This window comes from Scardinius erythrophthalmus (assembly GCF_964197995.2).
Source record: "Scardinius erythrophthalmus genome assembly, chromosome: 7".
NCBI lineage: Eukaryota > Metazoa > Chordata > Actinopteri > Cypriniformes > Leuciscidae > Scardinius > Scardinius erythrophthalmus.
In genome coordinates, this window is record NC_138227.1 from 32739882 (window position 1) to 32766129 (window position 26248).

Sequence of the window (26248 nt, forward strand, 5' to 3'; positions counted from 1 at the left end):
TTCAATCAAACTTAAAACAAAGCACTAAAACTTCCAAGAGTGTTGATAGACAACATGAAGAAAGACTGACTAAACTGTTCAAGGAATAATTCACCCAAAAATGAAAATTCTGCCATCATTTGCCTCAGTCCCTTCAATGGAACAAAAAAGGAGATATTTAGAACAATGTTCATGCTGTTTTCCATTCAGAGAAAGCATACAGTGAAGCATTCAGAATTTTCATTTTTGGGTTAATACCTTAAATAGCTTTACCAAATGAGCGTGTCACAATAATCTACAGTGCTTGTTAACAGTTAGAATTTTCTAATTTAATGGCAGTAACATTCATCGGTTAACCTCATCTCAGCGTAGCTAATAACTGTAGCGCTTTCAGCCTCTGGCTATGTAGAAAATAGAGTTGAAATGTGGATGTTTATATGCCAGCTGTCGGAATAAGATGCCAAACACACTCACAGCTTTTAAAATGGTGCAATTCAACTGTGGTTTAAAATAAACAAAAGGTGAAGTCAGCAGCATTCAAAATACATCAAATGACACAACTGGCCTGCTTCAGGAAAGCAAAAGCCAGGCTCAAAAGAAAAACTGGCCAATCAACACTTCAACAGAACAAACATTCAGATTAAAATGTCCTCGCAGGGTCAATTTACAGCAACTGAAAACTCAGGAGATGGGATTGGACACAGCAATCCAATCTGAAATGAGTAATTTAATCACTCTACACATACAATGATGTCTGATGCAACTCTCTGAAACACTTTAGGCATGCTGGAAAGTTTAGCAAATGGGTGAATCTCAAGAAATATGTCAAGAAAATGTCATATTTCAACTAAACTTGATTGAAAATGAAGCCTGTAATTAAGATTTCTTGCATTGTGACATTATTTTTCAAACGTTTATCCCACAAATCTCATTATTATAATTATTATATTATTATAACAATGTCATTATCACCATAATAAAATTGGGGTAAGAATTTTTGTTTTGTTTTTGAAATAAATGCTCACCAAGACTGCTTTAGTTTAATCAAAAATACAGTAAAATCAGTGGTATTGTGAAATATTATTACAATTTACTGTTTTCTTATTGAATATATTTGAAGATTTAATTTATTTCTGTGATGTCAAAGCTGAATTTTCAGCATCATTATCCTTCATAAATCATTCTAATGCACTGATTTCTTATTATTATCAATGCTGAAAATAGTTGTGCCACTTAATATTCTTGTGGAAACCTTGATACAGTTTTTTTCAGGATTCTCTGATGAATAGAAAGGTCAAAAGAAGATCATCTATTTGAAATAGAATGTTTTTGTAACAATGTAAAAGTCTTGACTGTCACTTCTGATTTAATGTATCCTTGCAAAATAAATGTATTCATTTCTCTCACTTACCCCAAACTTTTAAACGTTAGTGTACACATAATTTAATTTATTATAATTTAATTTATAATTTTCTTATTTTGGTGGTATTTGTTGTACAACCTCTAATTTATGTTGATTTCAAAAAAGTTATTGTATTACAGTATTTGTTTACTGGAACATTATTTATTTTATTATTTTTTTTTATTTAAGTTTATTTGAATAGGGACAAGTATGTTACATAAACTCATGTTACATACTACAACATTTTAGCCAAAGCTAATTCTCAATGTTCGTCCCTAATGGGCCTTTACATAAAATCAAATCAAACTGCTACAGAGTATTTACAGAGTATAATCTAATGAACTGTAGGGAATTTGAGGAATAATGTGTTAGATTGTCATGAAAAATTCGAAACAGTTCTAAAAATAGACATTTTTAATGCAAATAATCCTAATAATCTATTGATTTTGGGGTGAAATATGACTCAAACATTTGTGAGATTCACCCTTTTAGTGGTTTTGAGAACGTAACGTGAATATTTCAGCAGACTTGACAAAGTTCAAACAACGTGGAGACGTCCCTTCACAGACACACTGACACGGAAACACAGCGTTCACATACAAGTAAATGACTTTAGGCAAACACACTGGATTTACACTGGAATTGAATTACTGAAGGTCGAAGCAGTGCAAATTTCCACTTTCGCTTACACAAGGAACAAAACTAAAATTGTTCTTTGGCAAAGAGCAGTTTAAAATGAACATTTCATTTCAACTTTGTCAAGATCTAAACATGATACACAGGTGGGATGAACAAACAGTGGCTCTCCCTGTCATTAGATAGCGTTTCTACGAAATCACAATTGGGAAATATGCTTCCTTCCTTTCCTGTGGGGGGGGGGGGGGGGATGGGGATGTCGTTCCACAGATGTCGTTCATCACTTCCTGTGAGGTCACCATGAGAACGTGAATCTCCCTGTGAAGTCATCACAGATGGAGCCAAACGTTTCCTGTGAGGTCACGGAGACACATATTCCCAGTGGCGTCACAGTGGTCATATCTTCCAAATCTGAAGACAAGCAATCAGGGTATGAAGCGCAGAATCACACATGTAAGCGTTGGACGGGGCCCATTAATGTCCATCGAGTTCAGCAAACAAATAAATAAAGCGAGCCCACGTGGGCTGATGTGGCGGCAGAGGAAAATTTGATATCGGTCGATTCGAACACTGGAGAACATCAATGTTGGCAGGCGCTCGCCTCATCCTCCTGCATTCGGCCCAACTCCTCAAATAACTTTAGCACATAAATTAAAAAACAGTGCTTGAGAAAGAGCCCAAACTGTCCGTTCAGCGTGTTTTGTTTGGCCAGGCTGGTCTGTGTAAGCAAGCTGGTGTTTTGTGGGTGCCAGTCCTACCACACCTCACAGCGGTGGCCTGAGTTCATGGGAGAGCCAAGCGGACACTGGAAGTGCTCTGCGAAGTCGGGCGAGTTGGACAGGGTGCCGATGACGCGGTATTTGGGTGGGCTGTGAGGGTCTGTCATCAGGCCCTCGTGAGCGCTTTCTGGCGTTCGGACAGAGCACCAGACCTGAGAAGAAGAGCCAAAGGAATACGTTTCTGAGACCACATGTTTTCACAATAATTTTTGTCAAATTTTGGTCAAATATTGTCCTATCCTAACAAACCATACGTCAATGGAAAGCTTATTAATTTAGCTTTCAGATGATGTATAGGTCTCAATTTAAAAAAATAAATAAATTTGTGGTCCAGGGTCACATTCGGTAACACTTAAGGTTTTTTATGATTTACAGCAAATATTAATACAGGTCCCATTATATAACGCATTACCTAACTAACAATGAGGAAGACATTTGCTAGAGTTTTTAATAATCTTTGTTCATGTTATAGTTAATAAAAAATAAAACTGTTCATTAGTTCATGTCAGCTCAGGTCCATTTAATAATACTAACAGAATTTTTAGAATTAGAAATTGTTAGAAAATACAACTTTTGAATTGAATAATGTATTATCAATGTTGATATTAACATTATCTAAGATTACTTAATGTTTTAGAAGTATCTTTCATTGTTAGTTCATGGTAACCAATGTAGTTAACTAATGGTAACAAATGAAACCTTACTGTAAAGTGTTACCATTATAATATATAACATCATACATTTATCTGAAGGCTAACCAGAATTAATTTAATTAAGATAAACTTAGAATTACTATTTAATATTAACATTATTTTCTACATTTAGTAATATACAGTATTAACATATATAAGTTATATTAATCTTAACATATTAATATCATTATTTATATTATATAATATATTACATGTTATGTTATATATATATATATATATATGTGTGTGTATGTGTGTATACATATATATATTTCTTTAATATTACATATTAACATTAGATTTAGAAATTATTATATTATATATATATTATATTATAATAATATATTAACATTATAAGTTAGATAATGTTAATATATTAACTAAATATATTTATTTATGAAATTACAGAAATCATTTATTATATATTCCATATTATTCTATAATATTACTTATTACAACATTTACCAAGATCAAGGTGTGCTGTAAGAAGATTAAAATTCAAATCACTGGTAGTTTATTAATTTTGGTTTATATATACTATAATAATACGCTTGTTAATTTTATAATTTATATTTTAAAATTTAAATATATTATTAAGAAACAATAAAAAAAAGTTGTTAGATCTTGAAGCATTGACTTTAAAGTGTTACTTTATTATTTAAAAATATAAAAAAAGTGTTATTTTATTCAGCAAATTCATAACTTATACTGCCACCACATCATTTAGTGCCTGACATGTAAAATAAATTTAATATTTGGCTTGTATTGGTGAGGCACAGCATGTTTACCAGGTAAACAGTAGTTGGGTGAACAGGTGTTTCACGTCATACTTGTTATTATTTTTGCATACTTGCTTCTCTTTTTGTGTGTCTTTTCATACCTGTGCAAAACCTAAGAAGAAGAGCTGGTCGTTTGTCAGATTGACAGCGGGGAGTCTTTTCTCTTCACCGTTCTTCTTCACCCATGACCTGTACGCCTGTCCAAACAAAGATCTCAAAATCAAACATTTGTCTTTGTTCAATTTAACTGTAACATTTGCATTAGCTTGGGGAAAATAAATGTCTAGTGATTTCTATCCATCACCAGAAGGGGGAGCCTCGGGGACCACAAAATCTTCAAACATAAACATTTCCATGGGATGTTATTATAAAATGTACTTCTTTAATGGCTTTAAAAGGCTCTAAATGACCATCCACTCTTAATGTGGACAGAGCATACTGTAAATTCTTAGGCCTGTCGTTTAAATTATTAAATGGTTATAAATAAATTACGTGAGTGCCCATACAAACACTGGGTATTTAGGAAAGAGAGTTTTGCAGGGCTGATTAGAACACAGCCTTAATGTCTGCTTTATTTACAAAAATGTAGCCTACACCCCATGTTGTATATGCACATTTATTAAATGACAACTAAGCTAAAAGATTACAAAAAGAAAGAAATTTAACCAGTATCAGGTAAGTTACACTTCAACAGTGCAATTGGGTTACTTTCCTAAAAGCATTGCATTACTTATTACTATTTATTCTAAATCCCATATCAACCTCGACCAACTGAACGATACAAGGATAGACATGGAAATGCTTTTTAATTCTTTCAAATAAATCATACAAAACTGCATAAATTATTCTTGAACTGACAAAGCATTTAAAGGGTGAGGGTTGCATTAAAAACATACTTTTTAACATTAGATTACGTTAAATTGATGAAAAATGAAATCTGTAATAAAATTACAGAAAAATAAGAGTAGTGCCTTACTTTACTGTAATTAAATGACAGTAATTAATGACTTACTGTAGTAATGCACTATACCCAAAACTGAATGTAACCTACGTGATAGGCAGCTTTCAGACCACCGTTGTCTGCTATGTTTTCTCCCAGTGTCTGTTTTCCATTAATGTGCTCTCCATTGATGGTGTACTGAGTGTACTGATCGACCATACACTCGGTGCGGTTCTTAAACGCCTCCACCGAGGAGTTCTGCCACCACGGTCGAAGGTTTCCATCTTTGTCATACTCTCTGCCTGTGTAATACAATTAAACGGTTATATAATGAAATATTGTATTTTATTGATGCACTATAAAACATGTATCGCAACTTTAAGAGCTCAAAAAGGCCTTTATTGAAATTAAGCCACCAAAACGTTCTGTAAACATGCATGGATTTGTTTCGTTAACCTGACAAAACTTAAGGCAGACATTGCAAAGAAGCTGTTAAACCTGCTGGAAAAAGTGCACTTTAATGTATTAAAAGTATTGATGAAATAAGAGGTCACTTAAGTGTACTTAAAGAGAATACATTTTCATGAATGTTTCTTTACACGCTTAAGTACATTTTTAAAAAAGTCCACTTAGTAATAACGTCAAATTAAAAGTTTTACTGTAAAATGCAGTTTAAATCATTGTTTTAATAATCTTTTGTCATGCTTTAAAGTGCACTAATTTTGATGTGTTGACTAACATACTAAAGCACATGTAAAATACTTAATTACAATTTTAACTGATGTGTTATTCAATTTAACATTTAAAGTTAATGTATTTAAATTTTAAGACAAGTTTCAATAGAAATGACAAGTATATTTTAATTTACCATAAATGCTTGTCAGTATATACTGTATATTTAACTACATTTCAAAGACAATAGAAGTAATTATGAAATTACTTATAAAGATTAACTTAATAGGCTAGTGACAATGCCCCCGAATTTTTGAGATACCCCTACCGGAGATAGAACTAAACCCAGCAATGTTTTTCCTCATCTCTAAGGTCTCCCATAAATGAAATGGATTCTTGGCTCAAAATATTTTACTGCTAATATTGTTAAATTAACAGATATTGTTATACGCCCCAAAACCAAAAAAGGACTAAAATATAGCCTGTCCGTATGGGAGTTAAGGCATATAAACTAAAGCAGATCAATCACACAAGCCTTTGAAACTTGGCATGTTTGTAGTCAGGAAGTTGCATTACCTACTAGAAAAGACAGGATGTGAATATCTTGATGTATGTAAATAGAGACATATAAACACAAACCTAAAATAAGCGGACATGCAAAAATTTAATATTTATGCAGAATGTTTTCATTTACTTTGTGGTTGCTTTGCCAGGGATTATCATAGAAACACATATGATGACTTGTTGGAAAGATGTGGTTGTGCTGAATCCAGCGATACCAAATATGTAAATATAGCACAACAAATCAGGGTGTTCTGTCACTCAATGTATGAGGTGTCTAAAATGAGAGAAAATGGAACACTGACATAATTTAGTCCAAAGCCCATTATCAGTGGTCAAAAATTATCAAACAGATAATTCCTTAAGGCCATGTCCAGAGTGCATAAACACTGCTGAGGATCCAAACATCCCTTTGCTTGAATAGTACAGAAGCAAAACTAGTACATCTGTATCATCACATTTGACAATTAGAAGAGAATGTGACTGTGCAAGATGTATTGCATGTAACATCAGCCTCGTGTCAGCCTCCTCCTGGTCATTGTAAAGATCTAGCAGTCAATGCCTGACTTGCTAACCCTCTCAACCTCCTGAGCATTTTCAAAGTCACCTGCCAAGATGACAGTGTTCCCTGAAGAAATTCTCTTTGGCCCAGTACTGGCGATGTAGGTGCTGACAAAGCTACATAGAGCTACCAGAGTATTGCTGGATTCAGCACAACCCCATCTTTCCAACAAGTCATCACATGTGTTTCTATGATAATCCCTGGCAAAGCAACCACAAAGTAAATGAAAACATTCTGCATAGATATTCAATTTGTGCATGTCCGCTTATTTTAGGTATGTGTTTATATTTCTCTAATTATTCCATACATCAACATATTCACATCTAGTCTTTTCTAGTAGGTAAAGCAACTTCCTGACTACAAACATGCCAAGTTTCAAAGCTCTCAGAGCTTGTGTGATTGATCTGCAGTAGTTTATATGCCTTAACTCCCATACGGACAGGCTATATTTTAGTCCTTTTTTGGTTTTGGGGTGTGTTAATCTGTTAATTTAACAATCTTAGCAATAAAATATTTTGAGCCAAGAATCCATTTCATATATGGGAGACCTTAGAGATGAGGAAAAACATTGTTGGGTTTAGTTCTACCTCCGGTAGGGGTATCTCAAAAACTAAAGCACTTTTTGACCATTTGTCACTAGTCTATAAGTCCTATTTAAGTGGGTCAAAAAGCACTCGAAAGGTCAGCTAATTGCATTTAGTACAAATTTAATTAAATTGATATTAACATGCAACTAAGTGTCCAACATCATTACATTCAGTTCAGACTTAAGTATATTCTTTTAAAGTATATCATTTTCATAATAAATACTCCTTTTTTAAAGTATGCTAAAGTGTACTTCTTTTTCAAAAAGGACAATCACAATCAGTTTAATTCTAAGGGCCAGAGAGAACATTGAGAATGTAAATGGATTTTTGTTTTTAAATCTTTTCTAATAATATTTTTGGCCATCAGGGAAAGAAAATATAAAATATAAATGATGATATATCTATGATATATCAAAAATATGATATGATCCCTAGTGTACTAACCTTGATCATCAAATGCATGCGTTAACTCATGTCCCATGACCACTCCAATACCACCAAAGTTTAAAGCTCTGTGAAACACACCAAAACATAGTTATTATAAACTCTATTAGTTATAAACTCATAGTTATTATAACATAGGTTTTTTTTTAGCAACATGCTAACTATTTCAGCCATGTCTGCTCACTTGGGGTGATCGTGGGCGTAGAACGGGGCCTGTAAGATGCCAGCGGGGAAGACGATGCCATTCTTGGTTGGCATGTAGTAAGCGTTCACCGTGGGTGGAGTCATACTCCATCTACAGATGCAAAGATAGCGAAATCACAAATCAGCCACCGTCTTACAGGGAGCCTCTCTTCTCTCTTATCACACACTGTTAAACTCACTGATCTCTGTTTGGTGGCTTGCGGAGCTGGTCTGCCATTACTCGTGCTGAGAAGTTATAAAAGTTGATCATATTCTGGAAGAAGTTGTCTTCTGTAACCTCATACTACAGGAAAAAACACAATATAATATAATATAATATAATATAATATAATATAATATAATATAATATAATATAATATAATATAATATAATATAATATAATATAATATAATATAATATAAGGGACTGTTCGTTTTTAATTTAAGGGGCTACCGGAGGAGTTTTGAGATCTATAGTCAAAATAGACTTGACCCTCCCTTCGCCAGCAATACATTTTTATATGACCCTACCAAAATGATTGTGAAAAAAGGCATGACACTCCCCGATAATTTATTGATTACTTCTGTACTGGTTTGCGCTTGGCAAAGATGTTCAGATAGTCATTATTTTTTACAACCATGACAAACGACTTAAACTCTGCTTTCTCATCTTACTAGGGCTGTAACAGACCAAACCCACGATTCGGTATCACGATTTTTGATTTGAAAAAAATCTCCATGTTTTCGGTGCTGATGCGGTGGTGACACGTTCATGTAACATGTGGGTGGCGCTGCCAATAAAGCACCTAAAAGCTGTCACAAAGAACCGACAACAGTAATGATTATGAATATGTCAAATATAGCAAGGAGACATTTTAATTGTTTATTAATAAACAAGTGTTTTCTGTGTCAGTGTTGGCTGCAAAGATGAAGTTGATGATGCTTGACTCGCGATCTTTGCAGTAGTGAACGCGCCTGAGAGAAATGCACATTTCATACGGATTACATAAGCAGAGAGCAGTCTGTTTTCTTTCGTTTTGAATTGTTCTGTTTAAAAGTAGACATTTCAAGCTTTCTATATTTTTCTCAGGTCTGTGAGGCAAGTAGGCTACCTTATACGCTGAGTTTTGGTTCATTTATGAAACGAGCTCCAGTTCACACACCGGCCCCTCTGACTCGTGATTATCTATTGTCTGCTATATTTACTTATTTATTAAATCCAGGCAATTGGTTAATGAAACATTGATGAAAATTAAGATACAACTAATACAAAACGAAATTCACTTTAAAGAAAGGCAGCTGTTTTGTTTGAGGTCTCTGTGGAAGTTTTAAAGCAGTCTTTTAGTGCCGCTTTCAGAGCGGTCATGTCTGGAACGGAGAACTGTCCGTAACATTGTTTTTTTTTTTTTCTCATAAATGCGAACACGAAAAATAAAATAAAATTAATATTTTATGCTCTGTGGAGAGCCGACCCTTCTTCATCCGGTGGGTAGTATTACTTTTGGTTTGCACAGTTTAATTCACAGAATTACTAAAAAATATTTTGCCACCTAAAAGTTAAAGATTTTTTGTGTCACGTCCGTAATGCATGTGTATTTCCCTCATATTAAATATAAAATGCATGTGTAGACTGATATTTTTCTAATGTCTGGACTCCTTGGGACTGGGAGTATGGATATATAAACAGACGTTTCAATATATTGGTATTAAATGCTTTTTCTGAGAATTTATATTTAAAATTTTGACTGCAAATGTCACGTCCATTACACTGGAATTGCCCAATTTTAAAGAATTTATCCTCAACTAGTTCTGTGGTATAATGTTAACTTCAAATAATACTAATAGTAATTTAAAGATGTGGTAGGTAGCTTTGGATCTGGATGGGAAGGATAACTCTGGGAGTTGGAAGGGATGTGTCGCGATTCTGCCTTCTCACACCGTGACACAGGTTCGTGGATCTGAGTGTCGCAATTTCGGTTTCATATCGCATATCGTTACAGCCCTACCCTGGTAATCCAGAGTTCTCGCAAGAGCACAAGTTGAATTTGCTCAGCAAGTTACTCTGGTGTCGAGTAATGATGCTCATTAAATATGCCCCTCGATCTGAGCTGCACCAATCACATCGGGTTATCTGATATAGGCGGGCCAGAGGCGAAGTCATTAGTAAACATTGCAAGATGGCTATGGATGAATACCAGTTGTTTGAAACGGCTTTGGCCGCTACAATGAACGAGTTAGACTTGGCTTTTTATCTAAAACAGGAACAGAAGATGCCACTCGAATCATTCCTTTGCATACTTAAAGCTTTTGAATGGTAGTGCAATAGATTAAATTAAATTAAACTTATTATTTATCCACATTTACTAATTTAATGTAAAATACAAATTATTTTTAATTTTTAAATAATTTAAGGATCATTCGATCAATATGAACCGCTATATATTTACATTGAAGCACAACTGCACTGCTAAATCTGAGAAGCTTTGAAAATCATTTAAACCCGGAAATAAAGTTTTAGGATTCTAAAAATGTAAACAAAAGTTGTTTGCTGACTCACCCCATCATAAACATCATCAAGCTCTTTGGAGTCCAGAATGAAGTCTGGAAATCCGATCATGTCGTAGATGGCATCCGCCTAGAGCCAGAAAACACACTTTATCCTGATTTCTTGACAAGCAATGCAAAATGTTTACAGTTAAGCTGTTTTTGCCGCCCTGAATCCCAGACAAATCCACAAGTTTCAGTTATGCAGTCATGCTGCTGTCTCTGTCATTCTCATTCTCTCTCACCTTGTCCTTGGCAGCTTGTCGGGTTTGTTCATCCATCCAGTTCAAATCATCTAGCGCGTTTTTGAAAGCTGAGCGGATTTCATTGATCATTCCCTCCGCCTGCATTTTGACAGAAAAGATGAGGTTGTGAACTGTATAATTCACATTGCTGCCACATGATGGCAAACATGCATCACCAATGAGATTCTAAATTAAACATGAGGACATAAACTTCCATTGTCAAATACGTATACAGTAGGTTTTAGTCTTACAATGACAAATGGCTTTGAGTAACTCACTATTTCTTTGCTCTGTTTGTCGAAGGTGGCTTTGACGAAAAGAGCACCCAGTGCAAAACCAAGAGTGTCATCTGTGTTCCCAATACACGTCTGCCAGCGTGGGGTACAGGACTGAACAAAAAACAGACATATTGACAAATTACACACATGAAACAAGCAGTCATAAAATCACAAAATGGGGACCAGATTTTCGATGTCATTGTGTCAATATAAAACATGCTCCAACTAAACAACAACGCATCACTATATAATCTTTCTTCAATCATACTGATCGCATACACAAATCTCAAGAAAATGACTCTCTCTTTAAAGGAACAATTCACATGGTTATGAAATTCAGATTTTTTTCTCATTATGAAATAGAAATGTGCTTAATTGTATTAAATGTGCACTTGTGGTGTACTTAAAATCTTAATATTTTAATAACTGTAGTAGTTACAGATAATATAATAGCAATGAAAAAGAGAGCACACTTTCATGACAATGTTTCTTATCACATTTTTTAAAAGTGCAATTTCTAATAATTGTCACGTTTTAATCCAGATGATGATAATATTTAGATGAAAGTATTCATTAAATAAAACAAACACAGTTAATCCACAGGTACAAAGAATGCAACGAAACAGAGTGTAGACACGACAATACCGTATCAATAAGACAATCAATAAGAACTTAGAGTATGTTTACATGACCACAATGTACTAAAACAGATGAAAACGTTGTCAAAGCGATCATCGTGCACATATACGACTAAAAACGCTGGGTAACACTTTACAGTGTCCTTGTTACACATTACATGTAGTTACTGTAGGAATTACTATAAATTGTGCATAATTACATGCAACTAACCCCAAACAACACCCTACTCGGTTAATTATTATTACTCAGTACTCAAATATATAATTACACTGTAACACGAACACTTTAAAATAAAGTGTGACCAAATGCTGTATTCTGCTGCCAGGCCAGTAGTTGGCAATGTCACTTTTGTAAAGAGAAACCCCACACCTATAGATTGAACACGTAAAATGCCACCATTTTCACAGATTTACGTTTTTGTTGTTTACATGGAGAAAGGTATCGTTTTCAAAACCTTGCAATTCGAAAACCGTTTTCAAAAAATTGGGCGTTGTCATGCAAATGAATGGCCAAAACGCATACAATTTAGCTGTTTTTTTTATAGCATATTTCAAAAGCAATAGAAAAAAATGAAAAAAACAAATATAAATAAAGATGTACAAATAAAGTCCTAATTTAAATAACATGCAATTACATGTTATAAAACATTACATTCAGTTCACACTTAAGAATATTCTTTTAAAGTATATTATTTCCATAAAAAGTACAGTTTTTGGAAACACTTTACAATAAGGCTTCATTTGTTAATGAACTAACAGTGAGCAATACAATTTTTACAATATTTATTAATCTTAGTTAATGTTAGTTAATAAAAATACACTTGTTCGTTGTTTGTTCATGTTATTTCAAAGTGCATTAACTAACGTTAAAGGCACACTATGCAGTTTCCACTCACGCAGAGCCGTCTCTGCACTCTTCCGACCGCATTTTCTTCGTTTTCTTCGTTTGCTTCATATGTTGTTGATGTATGCGACGTCGTGCCGTAAAGCAAGTCGTGATTCTCGCGAGATTTGTCGGGGCGCCACCTCTCAAACCTGCATTGCTGGTTTTGCCCGCTTTGCTATCGGGATGATTCGCCCAACTACGAGTTCGTTTACCATCTAAATGATTTTGAAGCTGTTATATTAAAGGTCCCATGACATGCTACTTTTTGTAGGCTTTAATATAGGCCTTAGTACTGTATCTGAAATCTCTTTCCAAAAATTCAGCCTCGGTGCAGAATTATAGCCACTACAAGCCAGTCCCAGAATGAGCTTCCTTCAGACGGGCCGTTTCGGTGTCTGTAGCTTTAAATACTAATGAGGAGGAGAAAGGCGGCACAAGGTGGAGGGTGGGTGTGGCCTATGACCATCTTGCAGCAACGGTACCATGCCTGTTTGTTTATGTTGGATAGCCTATTGCAATGGCAGAAGACACGCAGTCATTCAAGCATTTTAGTTTGACCCAGAATCTGATCCAGATGGAGAAGCAACGGATGAAGAAGTTGCAACTCAGCGGCTCCAGCAGGACATTTCTGAATGGTTAGTTTAAAATATTATGTCTGGATACGGTACTTTATTCGGATGGTTTACAGTTATTATCATGTAGATGATGCGAACCTACTGTTGTCTTTTCATGAGAGATCTGTAACGTCTGTATTTATCTTATTACAATTACATCAAACTCTGCGATCTTGAAATGCGGATATCGCGCGCGCCATATAACCAACAGGAAAACGGTTATCCAAATAACAAAGAAGTGTACAACACTCGCGTTACAGTGTGTGTAACTTGATGCTGTCTAACTTTACATTAGCGCAAGTAACTGCATAGCTAATGTGACAGCCACATTCTACGTGTAACAAGCTAGGTAACCATAAACAGTAAAGCAACACACTTATATATAATTTGTTGACTTACTTGTCCGAGGTGTGTAGCTGTGTGTAGCTGTGTGTACCCTTCGGTGTTCATTTGTACATCCAATTATTGAGCAATTATTATGCTTTGCTCGTTCAAAAGCCATGATATCTCTCGTGGACAAACTAAAATCGCGCGCGCGCGCGTTCTACTTCCTAGCTCATTTTCTCATGGGCGAGAAATATTCTCTGGGCGGGCAAAGCAGAGAAAGGGGAGGAAACATTTCTCCTTATAACGTCATAAGGAGGAGATTTAAGATCAGCGCGTATGAGCTTCCATTTTCTCAAAGGCAGAGAAAAATAGCAAAAGCTCAATTTACACCGATTACATTTCTAGAAACATTGGGACCATATACAGGCTAGGGGAACTTATATTAATGTTAAAAAACCTCAGAAAGTGGAAATTTCATGTCATGGGACCTTTAAAGTAAATCTTGCATAGTGTGCCTTTAACAAATACAACTTTTGATTATAATAATGTATAAGTAAATGTTAAAACTGACATTATCCTAGACCTAGATTAATAAATGCAGAAGTATTGCTCATTCTTTGTTAATGTTAACTACATTTGTTTACTAATGTTAACTAATGAAACCTTATTGCATAGTGTTACGTTTTTTTAATCCATACAATGAAAGTGAATGGGGAGTGGGGCTGTTGAGCTCTTAAAATACAATAAATGTATTATAAAAGTAGTCCATATGACACTAGGTAACATATTTCAAGTCTTCTGAATCCATATGATTGCTAAGCATGAAGAACACACTGAATGTTTGACTCATCAAATTTGAATATGGGCAAATTCAAATATTTTCAATAATGACTCAAATTTGTTGTCAAATGAGTCATCTGTTCTTCACATAAAGCTTATCATATGACTTCATAAGATCTGTAATATATATATATATATATTTTTTTTGTCATTTCCCATGCTTGATAATCCCAGTCCCCATTCACTTCCATTACATGGAGAAGAAAGCACATTTTTGTATTCCATGAAACATGTCATTTGGGATTGGAACAACATGAAAGCGAGTAAATAACCGACAACCAAATTAACACTTTTGCGCGAACTATTTCTTTAATTCATCCATACACACCCCAACTACACACACCTTCTTAGTGCCATAGAGGCTCTCCAGGAGCTTATCCTGAGCGTTGTCAAACCTCTGGTCGAGACTGGACGCTCCTTTCTGCACCAGATTCCAGATCATGTAATTATTCAGAAGACTGGAGAAGAAAGAGAAAGAGTGCATCATAATATCTAAAAAAAGGACCATTCCTGCATGTGTATTAATTTATTTATACAGGTAGAGAGAGAGAGACAGTGTTACAGAAGATCTAAGAAGGAATAAATGCATTAATATTCTTAGACAGAGAGGCAGAGGAGTGAGAGAGAGCGAGAGAGACTGTTATTAGTACTGAATGTTCTGATACACAATCTAAACAGATGCTCTCAGAGGGGGCGTCCTCTTCCTGAACTCTATAGTTGAAACCGTAGAGAAAGCCGTACTTGCGGTCGGTCTTGTTGATGAGCTCCGAAACTTGTTGCATGTATTCCTTGGCGTAGACCACCACCGGCTCTGTGTCGTTTAACTCTAGTGGAGAAAGGACCGAGTTCAGATAATCCAACCATTCAACTGCCGGAGCCAACACCTATGACCGAAACAAATAACGTCATCAGTGAATTAATTCCTCATTCATTTCTGTCTAATGCAATGTTAGAGTGTAAAATCACGTTAAGAACAATTACGAAAAAAAGCAAAAACGGCCCTTTGACCACCACTGACACCTATTGGTGTGGAGCTATGTTACACGACAGCAAAAGTTTTCAGTTACGAAATGCAGCACAATTATGGAACTTTTCTCTCTTGAGAATTAAAAAAATATATAATAATTGTAACTTTATATTTCATAATTACAAATTTAAATGTCGCAATATTACTTTATATCTCGCAATATGACTTTATATATTAATGTGAGTTTATATGTTGCGATTGTGACTTTATTTCTCATAACTGTGACTTGGGCCCTATCTTGCACCCAGCACAATTGACTTTGTACACAACGCATGTATCATTCCTATTTTGCACCAAGCGCACAGCAGACTTTTCCCTCCACAGACGCAAGCCGGTAAATTAGGGAATGAACTTGCACTCCCCGGGGCGGTTCAGCGAAAAGAGGAGGCGTGTTCCGGCGCAAACGTTCCCTCAGGCTATTTTGCAGGTTTAGAAAACAATTCCGCCACTGACCGAAAAAAACTAGTTTAAAGTCAGTGGTGCGTTGCGCATGTTATTCATATGCTATTTTAAGGGCGCATGCTTGGCCATAATCAATGTAGAGTGTGCACAACGCACATACACTTTGATTCTCTCATCTACACAGAAGCAGCAGTTTTCATTTTTGCAAATCATACATTATTACGATAGATAGATAGATAGATAGATAGATAGATAGATAGATAGATAGATAGATAGATAGATAGATAGATAGATAGATAGATAGATAGATAGATAGATAGATAGATGACGTTATGATTGGTTTATTTCACGTTACGCCCAAACCACACCTATGAGTAATGAAGCTACTTCAGACCAACCCATTTTAGATTTGCGTCGGGCGCAAGAGTCATTTATCCCGCCGGTATAATAGCAACAGCGCCAAGACCCGCCCACAAAGTTACTTGCGTTTTGCGCTTGACACTTGCGTTTCAGACCGTTAAAATAGGGCCCTTAATGTCACAATTGTGACTTTAAATTTCGCAATGTGACTCTTTATTGAAAATGCAGCTTTATAACTCACAATGTGAATTTAAATATCATAACTTGGACTTTAAATTTCACAATGTGACTGTCTTTATCTTTCTATAGCAATTGTATTTCACATAATTGTCACTTCATATCTAACAATTGCGATTTTTTTTTGGAAATGCGGCTATATAATTCACAATGTGACTATTTCTCACAGACTGAGTTTATATCTTGCAGTGTCACTTTAACAATCTTACAATTGTGATTTTATCACACAATGTGACTATATCTTGCAATTGCGAATTTCTCATGATTGTCACTTTATATCTCACATCTATGACTTTGTCTCATAATGTGATTTAATATTTTGCAGTGTGACTATATCTTACAATGACAACTTTTTTTCCTGTAATTGTCACTTCATATCTGGCAATAGCATCTTTATATCTCACTAGGTGATATTATATACACAATCTGACTTTGTTTTGTCACTCACAAATATTTTACTCTACAGTTAAAGCTTCAGTAATAGGGGTTACTGAATATTATTCAGCTGTTCATATCTCAACATAACATAGCCATCATTAAGTGGTGATGCACTTTAATTAAACATTTTGTAGGCCACTAAAACATGGAGAGTTACATTTAATTATAACCAATTTCCATTTTTCCATAACCTTGGCTGTGAAAGCTTTGCTCGTCTCAATGTTTTCCCTTAATGATTTCTCTTTCAGCCATGAAAAGGACACAGAATGCGTGTTCGGATTCGCTCTCACACAAAATCCTCAAATAATCAGCAGGCTAGAGTCAATAACCTGCATGTTTGCATTCCTGAAACCTAGATGCAGTTCTAGCCGCTCTGCCCTTGGGTGTAATATAACAAAGACCTCCATCGTAAACACACAGCTGAAAGCCCCCATCTACCCTCATTCCCCACATAGCCTTCATCTCTAGTGTGGATTTCTGGCAGATGAAAACAAATGAGGTGACTAAAATGGACTATTTTCCGTCTCGTATGGTTTGAGAAGCTGTGTTGTTTTTTTAATAAACTCAAAACCAAGTGAACCCTTGAGGTTGCTCTGCATAAAAACATGCAAAATATGAAGTGACAGTTGCAAGCTTTGTCTAATGAGGTAAAATACAATTACATTCAGAAATGCCCTTAAAAAGTGTTGTTGTTTTTCTTTTACATGCAAAATATGAAGTGACTGTTGCAAGCTTTGTCTTATGAGATAAAATACAATTAAATTCAGAAATGCCTTTAAAAAAGTATGTATTTTTTTTCTGTTAAAACAAGGGCTGTCACACTTAAAATGTTAAAATATAAGATTAATTAAACATGGTTCATGCAGTTAAATTAACATAAGTATTTAATTTCACTTCCTAAATGATTCATTCTGTTCTTTATCATTTCAACAAACTGCATAGAACCTTCTGATCTGATTGGAACTGATCGCAGATACATCTTAATACCATCTAGTTCCTAGTAAAGCACCAGTTAATCAGTAAATGATGGATAAAATCCATTTATGAAAAATCCATTATGTGCTCAGACATCAGAAACATGAACAGAACAACCAACAATAATGCAACACAGACGGAACAAAGACTAACTGAAAACAGGCTCTATATATACTAACTCGAACCAATGAGAGAAACGAGAAACAGGTGTGGTGCATTAATCAAACAATAAATAACCATGGAAACAAAAGCCAACAATGGAAACGGAACAGGGCTGCGTTCAGCCCCGACAAAACGTTGCGCAATGTTTTGAACTTGAACGTGCCCCAGGAAACGAAGCAAGACCAACACAGGACCAATAAACAACTCAAACTAAACTCAAACTCAGACATAACTGTCAAGTTATGTTAATTTCACTGTGTTTTTCTTTTTTTTTTCTTTTTTTTGCGAGAGCAAGTAAAGAGCACTTTTATAAATTTGTGTCACCTTCACAAAATGCAGAACCTAAATATTACACATTTTATGTTATATTGCTTTCTTTCCTTAAAAAAGAGCCCAGCATGTTAAGTCAATCATAAGAATCCTCCCAGGTGTCACAACACATCTGAGCTCCACGGCTGCCAGAGACGTTTGCTCATCACATTCAAGAGAATAGTGACATGAATATATAATTTATTTGTCTTCAGTTTTAAGGCTAAAGAACTGCTGGTAATTTTGCACACTCTTGCTTGAGATGGTTTTCTTACAAATTGCGTAAGAAGGAAAATATTCTATAAACGGAGATACAAACAAGCACTACACATGTATATAACCAACTAGATATCAATTGTGAAACAACTATATACAATTCTTATTTTAGAATGGGTTAGGGTTAGTAGAATAACCATAAGCATTAAATAATATTAACAACAACAATAAAAAAACCTTTTTGAAAAGAGTGGACTTATTCCCTTTATACTGACAGAAGACATACTGTAATCAGTAAGCGATCAACCGTCATGCTCACCCCTCCACCTCACTACTTCACTGTACAGTTGCTCAGCAACTGTTTCCACGGAAATCACAGGAGCCTTCATAAAACAAAAGTTTCAACGCAGGTGCTCAAAGAAAAAAAATCGTAATAATTAAATGATGGGGAGGAAAAAAGCCAGAAGACACAAAAAGGAATGAATATTTATGCACAGCGGATAAAAGATATGGTGTTCTGTTGAGCCAGAGATAGATAGATAGATAGATAGATAGATAGATAGATAGATAGATAGATAGATAGATAGATAGATAGATAGATAGATAGATAGATAGATAGATAGATAGATAGATAGATAGATAGATAGATAGATAGATAGATAGATAGATAGATAGATAGATAGATTTGCAAATTTACACAGACACACAATGGCAAACCTGACTCCATGCATTGTGCATTATTCATGAACTCTCTCTTCTTGTATCTCAAACAAACACTTTTAATAAGCAATGTCTGAAACACACTCATTAATGATACTAATGATCAACTAATAATCCCAAATTTTCAGCTCAGAATTTCATAGCTTGCTCAACACACTTTCACCTGTTTACCACAATACTACACCAACCCTCATAACTTTTGTCTAACTAAACCCTTGTGAACCTGCACACGCACCTGGAGTTCAGCTATCGTTATCTTGTGGTAGATCTTTTCCTCGTCTCGCCGTTCGTCCTGAGGAACCGTGATGTCAGCCAGCGCTGTTTCGAAGTCCAAAATTTGCTGCATCTGACCCCGAGTGGAATTCTTGTCTCCTCCCAACAACAATCCCAACTCTATCATGTAATCCAGATAAGCCTTCAACACCTAAACCCAGATCAGTGGCAGGCTATTAGACATGGACTAAAAGCTACTTTAAATATTACAAAATGTCTTTAAATATTGATACTTTAAGTTCTTCTCCATGATACCTTCTCGTTTGTTTTATTGAGGTAATAATCTCGGGATGGGAGGAAGAGTCCTGATTGGTCAGCCTGGAGAAAGTTTACACAGGTGAGCAAACACCACAGGTGTGATAAATATAGCAAATACAATAAAACAAACATGGAACAAAAACTTTCAAACAGCAGATGTTCATTAAAACCTGATAACTGAGTCAGTGTACCTGAATGACATTACTGTTAGAGTTTTTAGGGTCCACGCTGACACCAACAGTGAAGAAGGGCTGAGCTCTGTAAGGTCCAGAAACTATCTTTAAAACGTCCAGAAAATTATCTTTATCCCAGGACTCTGTGATGTTCCAGCCTCCTATCTACACACACACACAAACACAAAGAAAAGGAAAAACATCAGTTTGTAGCAAAAAGACTGAGGTGGTCCTACTGTAGAAATCAAAAGTGACCCTATTTACTATCTTTTACTATATTCATCCTCTTTTTTCTTTTTCTTTTTTTTTTTTTGATAAATGTGTTCGCTAAATGTATGAATTTAACCAAGAAAAAAATTCCCAGAAATTGTAAATGTGGGGGCAAGAAATTATCTGTTTTATCTATTTATTATCTAACATATTTCATTAATGTTTCATATTGAGAAATGTAAAGAATGTGAAGAAAACACAACAATTCCAAAATTGCATTACAATTCACATATTTTAATGTTAATGTCAGCAACGGATCCAAATGTGGCAGTAGATTTATTAAACAAAACTCAAAGAAACAAAATATTCAGAGTAATTAGACTATATAAACTGGAACAAAACAACCGGTAAATCAGAGGAGAACAGACAAACTAACTGAATAAAATTCAGGGCTTAAATATAAAAGGCAAACTAATCAACGATATGAACAGCTGTAACTGATGATCAAATCAACAAACTTAAACACAGGAAACAGAGCTAGAACACGTATCCAACCCACCCAAAAACAGAAACTAACACAGAACATCCGTAATATATCCCCCAACCAAGAAGGTGCGGCCTTGCGTCATTAACTATTAACTATAAAAATTACAAATAGTCTAACAGAGGAGTGCTGGAAGGGTCTTAGGTGGGGGAAGCTGAGCAGTGAGAGTGAAAGTGATGTGAAGGTCAAGTATGGTAACCCATACTTGGATTTTGTCCACTGCATTTAACCCATCCAAGTTAGTGCACACACATTAGGAGTAGTGAGTAGTGAACACACAGTGCAAACCATGGACACACTGTGGTGCCAAGGGAGCGATTCCTGCTGGTATTGAGAATCAAACCCACAACCTTCGGGTTACCAACGGCAGCAGAAGCCAGGGTGGAGTTAGCAGTAAGAGGAGCCAGGGCGGAACCCCCAGCAGGAATCCTAAGACGTAAGCCCACAGCGGAGTTGAGGGAGAGATGAGCCATGGTGGAGGCTTGGCAGGCAGAACCAGGGGGACAACTGACTAAGATGAGGCTGAGGGCAACACAGAAGGTCCTGAAAACCAAGGCAGAGCTGTGGGGGCAAACGGCCAAGGCAAAGCCAGGGTGCCGGCATACTGAGGCAGAGCTGGTGTGCCCGAGGACTGAGGTGGAGCCGGAGGGACGATGGTCCCAGATGGAGCCAAAGGGGGCGAGGAGCCATTGTGGAGCCGACAGGTCGACGAGCCGAGGTGGAGTGATGGGCTTGGAGGTTCTAGGCGGAGAAAACAGGTCGACAGTCCGGGGTTAAACTGACAAACTATCAGTCCAAGGCAAGACCATGATGCACTGAGCAGACAGCATAGGTGGAGACAAAGGACCGATGAGAGGCAATGAAGACAGAGCAGAAGGACTGGGCAGTGTAGACAGGAGTTTAATAAACAGTCTTTCTTGCCTATACTGGACACAGTCTAAGAACGGCCTACTTGGCCGAAGCAGAACAGACAGACATCTCAGGAACAGGCTGAGGAGGTGGGAGCAGGAGGCAGGGAGGAGACATCAAAGACATCAATAACTCAGTTCTGAGTGATAAAACAGGATCGATTCAAGATGGCAGAACAGTGCTAACAATTGTGCTCTCCTCCAAATCAATCAGGGGCTCAGAATTCACCGCATCCGCATCCACATCCATCTTTGCTGACGGGACAGGGCTCCACACCATCCCCTCATATTCCACCAGTATTCCCTAGGTGACGGACAATGTTGCCAGCTCACGCATCTGGTCAGACATGTTCGGCTCGGGCTCCAGAGTGATATATGGCTCAGGCATTGGCTCTGGCATCGCGGCAGGCTCTGTTATCGCCCTTTGAGACGGTGATGGCGGCTGGCACAAAGTTCGCAACGTGGGCGGTTGCATTATGATCCATATTTTATTAGCTGAAAAAATAATGCAATAAACAACTGATTTCATACATAACAACGAGGACTGATGAATTATCTCTACAATTGACTGCAAATTTACATTCAGATCTCTTTTTTCATTATGATGTGTAAAGCCCAAGTTCCAACTCACATTCATTTTCTAGTTGAAATACATCACATTACAGAAGCAAAATAAGATGCAACTGCTATTTCATGTTGATTTTAAAATGTTAAGATCAAAGGTATTCTGCTCTGGAAGAGTGAAATAAGACAAAAACTTGGAAGTGCATGATTCGGGCTGACACCTAATATCAAAGCCAATTAAATTTCTCACCTCTGAGAATAAAACTTTTCTCAGCTCTCTTCAACACTATACGCTCTATCACTGTGATCCCAAAGACACAGGATGACAAAAAGAGTGACAGATTGAGAGGAGGACATACAAGAAGGGTAGCATTTGTAAAAGTGTGTTCAAAAGGCAGCTCATCAGAGCAAGTGTAAATTTTTCGTCTTCCATCTTCCCAGCCGTATCTCTTTTAAACCTTCCAGAAGGCAGGTGTGTGGGGAGGGGTGTAAATTAAGTAGATGAAGTGCTGTTTGACATCACTGCTTTGTGTATGTTACACGGATTAATCTTTCAGGTCTGTGCTGAGAGTTAGTTTCAGAGCTTTCTTCTTCAAATTGGCTGATTCAGAGAGATAGAAGTGAATGAAAACATCTTTCACTGAAGGATGTCTACATAATTTCAAGGCTCGCTGATTTTAAACCAAGAGGAATTGATAGTATCGTAGCCATTTGAGACAAGTTATCTTGCTCAGTTCAAATAAAGGCTAACACACAGCAAATTAATCCAAAATCAAAATCAAAGGTCATTCTACAAAATTGGTATTTTTGTGTTCCTAATTAATATACATAAAAATGACTACAAATAAATAGCTGACACCAACTTTTACTGTGTTGTTATAAGCATTTTTCTAAACACAAAAAATCAAATGGCTTTTATTTTATTTTCATTGATTTTAAAATTCATTTTCTTTTTCTTCACGAGGATACCTTTGTGCCTTCTCACCCCTGTGTTTTACTGTAGTAAATATGCAAATTGCATTATGTATGCCTTATTAGAATAGTGTAACCATAAAATCATCATCCTGATTTCTGCATCTCTGCAAATAAAGTTATCCTCTATTTTATCAGTTGGTTTTACAGTTTAAAGGATCATGTTACCATGATTTTGTATAGTAAACAATTAAAAATCAGATATAAACATTTGCATTAGCTTTACTTTAAAGAAACCTTGAAATGGAACGGGTTCCCAATTCATGTTTGCACTGTTTACCCTTCACACCAGAGCAGGCGCCACAGAAACACTTACCTTTGCAATCAAGTCGATGAGTGGTTGGGCTCCGAGCTCTTCTATACGTTGTTCATTGAGACAGGAAAGATAGTAGGACTGTGTCTTTCTCTCTGCCTCACTGCTTGAATTAAAGGTGCCATTTTCTACAGGGACAAGAAATAATAAGAAATTGCATTTGAGTTAAAAAAATTGCATCACAAAAAGATGAAAACGGTCATCATTTACTCACCCTCATGTTATTCCAAACGTTATATCCAAATTTCTTTCTTACAATACAAAAGAATTTTTTTTAAGCTACTCTTTAACTTAAAACAAAATATGAGGTATAGGCCAAGGTATAGTTATAGGTTTCATTTTTATTTAATTTTTTTACTTTTTCGATGTTATGCTTTCATCAAATTATTCTTCAAAATTACTTTTGTGTTTGGAACAACATTGGGTGACTAAAAGTGTGACTAAAACATGACCATTTTCATTTTTAGGGGAAATATTCTAGAGCTTCTAATATTCTAATATTTATATATAGCTATATTTATAATACAGCTTCTAATATTTTAGAAGTCCCCCACAGAAATAAAAGGACATGAAGGACAAGAGACAGGAATGTCACATAGATAAGGGGGAAGCTTGGAGCGCTCCATCACTAGGGTAAACAAACATGACAGCAGGGAGAACAAGTTGTGCGTGGGTCACTGCACAGGGTCATGAAACAGCCATCTGAGTTTCTCCAGCTGCCTGACAAGCTGACAAGACGGTGCCCTCTGATTGGCTCCCGTCATGTTGCATGTAATGATGGTAAGTAAGCAGAAGCAATGCAGTTGAGGTAAACTGAGTCAGAACTGGAAGAACTGCAAAAAGGGTCCCTTCATCCATCTTTTTAATGACACATCCATGACAACTGCCCTCGCACGACAAAACGTGACGAAATTCAGATGGCACTGGTGAGCCAAACAACCAGGGTGGTTTTCATCCTCAATAACCTCTGCCATCAGTCGCAGTCAAAACACTGTGTGCCGCAGCTGCCAGCGGGAAGACATGCAGAGGGGGAAAGCACTGCCACTGTCATGCTTACTTTATTCACATGAGAAATGGAAAAATAAAGAGGATAAATCTGGGACAGGTGATTGGCAGTGCTTGGCAAAACTCCAAAAGCGTACCTATACATACAATTAACTGCAGTTCCCTTTAGAAAAGCAACTCACGCTTTGTCCCCTAGGGGTCGCTATGGGTGGAATGCCTCCGGCATTATCTGTGTCTGAAGCATGAAGCTAAACACGACAGTGAACTTGACATTGGCAGACGAAAGCCTATGATGTCATCACCAGTGCGACCGTGAGATAAAAGGGCACCTGTGAAATGTCATTCTCTTTCTTGTCTTCAGGATACCTGTTTGTTTGAACGTGTGTCTAAACAAGGCGATTATGGCAACTGGTGCAAAGTCTTTCAGGCAGTGTGTGCATCCATGTCAGCGTGACACACAATGACACACATGAAATGTGCGTCATTGCATGGGCGAGAAGCATGCATACTTAGTCCTTGGGGGGCTGTTTGCATGCACTGTGAGCGCCTTTCTATGAAGAAACTTCGCTCTCGTCTTTCCTTTATCTTGAGGGAATCAGGACAGGCTTTACGGTTCAGGACCTGCTGCAACTGAGACGAGTAGGAAAATGAGGTTGTGGAGCTCGCAGATGGAGCTTGCAGATGAATTTGAGAAAGGTATGAATATTTATCATTCATCTGCGGCTGACGAGAGTGAGCTGCCGTGATGATGATGATGTGTTGTCTCACGCCATTCAATCCGGCAGCGAGCACGCTCCTGGCTTCAAGCTAGGGCTGTAGTCAAGACCACCTTTGTCGAGTCCATGACAAGTCCAAGACCAGGACTAGTCGAGTCCAAGTCAAGACCGAGTCCAAAGAGGTTCGAGTCCGAGTCAAGACCGAGTCCATAAAGGTTCGAGTCCGAGTCAAGACCGAGTCCAGGACAGGAAAAAAAAAAAGTCTGCTAAAAAAATATAGGCTAGCCTATATATAAATTAAATCATTATGTAATAATGAAATAATGAATAATTTTAATTTTATTTAAAATAATTGACTAATTAAAAAAAAAAAAATTATCTAGCCTAGGCCTAAAGGAGCACACACATTCGTTTCAACTGTCTGATCAGCCTTACATTCTGTTCCTGTCAATCATACACGCGATGTCAACCAATTAAACTGCATGAGGGAAGGCCGAGCCAACTCACACACACACACACACACACACAAACACACACACACACACAAGAGATGCGGTTAAACCGCGGATCGGGTGGATGAAGTGACGAAAAATAATATTTTAGCCTACCACTCGTGGAATAGGCAAAGGAAGAAAGGTAAGAAAAAAGTCGGAAAACTTTGCCCATTAATTAGATGTGCAAGGCAAGCAGGCTAGTTCTCGGGGTGTTATGGACAATTAAAAATGTGAATATTCACGTTGCACTAGCGGTGGACTTTCAGCGAGTTTATTTAAAAATTTATTTTTTATAGAGCCGTTTGTGAGTCAAAAGAGCCGGCTCTTTTCAGTGAGCTGAGTGAAACGAGCCAGCTCGTATAAAAGAGCCGAAATGCCCATAGTT

At 36.6% G+C, this 26248-nt stretch overlaps 1 protein-coding gene across 4 annotated transcripts in view; it reads right to left on the reverse strand.

Moving 5' to 3' along the window:
• Window positions 1–1460: 1460 nt before the first annotated feature.
• The window catches only part of ece2b (endothelin converting enzyme 2b), a 71474-nt gene continuing 46686 nt past the window's right edge, over window positions 1461–26248 (reverse strand). For all 4 annotated transcript variants that reach the window (XM_081370113.1, XM_081370116.1, XM_081370115.1 and 1 more), the window contains 15 exons: window positions 23652–23776; window positions 20156–20302; window positions 19962–20024; window positions 19669–19857; window positions 15329–15471; window positions 14931–15045; window positions 11283–11393; window positions 11005–11103; window positions 10773–10850; window positions 8417–8520; window positions 8218–8328; window positions 8034–8101; window positions 5319–5509; window positions 4369–4464; window positions 1461–2948 (listed from right to left, as the gene is read on the reverse strand). In XM_081370113.1, coding sequence (XP_081226239.1) covers window positions 2772–2948; window positions 4369–4464; window positions 5319–5509; window positions 8034–8101; window positions 8218–8328; window positions 8417–8520; window positions 10773–10850; window positions 11005–11103; window positions 11283–11393; window positions 14931–15045; window positions 15329–15471; window positions 19669–19857; window positions 19962–20024; window positions 20156–20302; window positions 23652–23776 — 1817 coding nt within the window. In that variant the 3' untranslated portion in view covers window positions 1461–2771. The remainder of the gene's footprint in view (window positions 2949–4368; window positions 4465–5318; window positions 5510–8033; window positions 8102–8217; window positions 8329–8416; window positions 8521–10772; window positions 10851–11004; window positions 11104–11282; window positions 11394–14930; window positions 15046–15328; window positions 15472–19668; window positions 19858–19961; window positions 20025–20155; window positions 20303–23651; window positions 23777–26248) is intronic.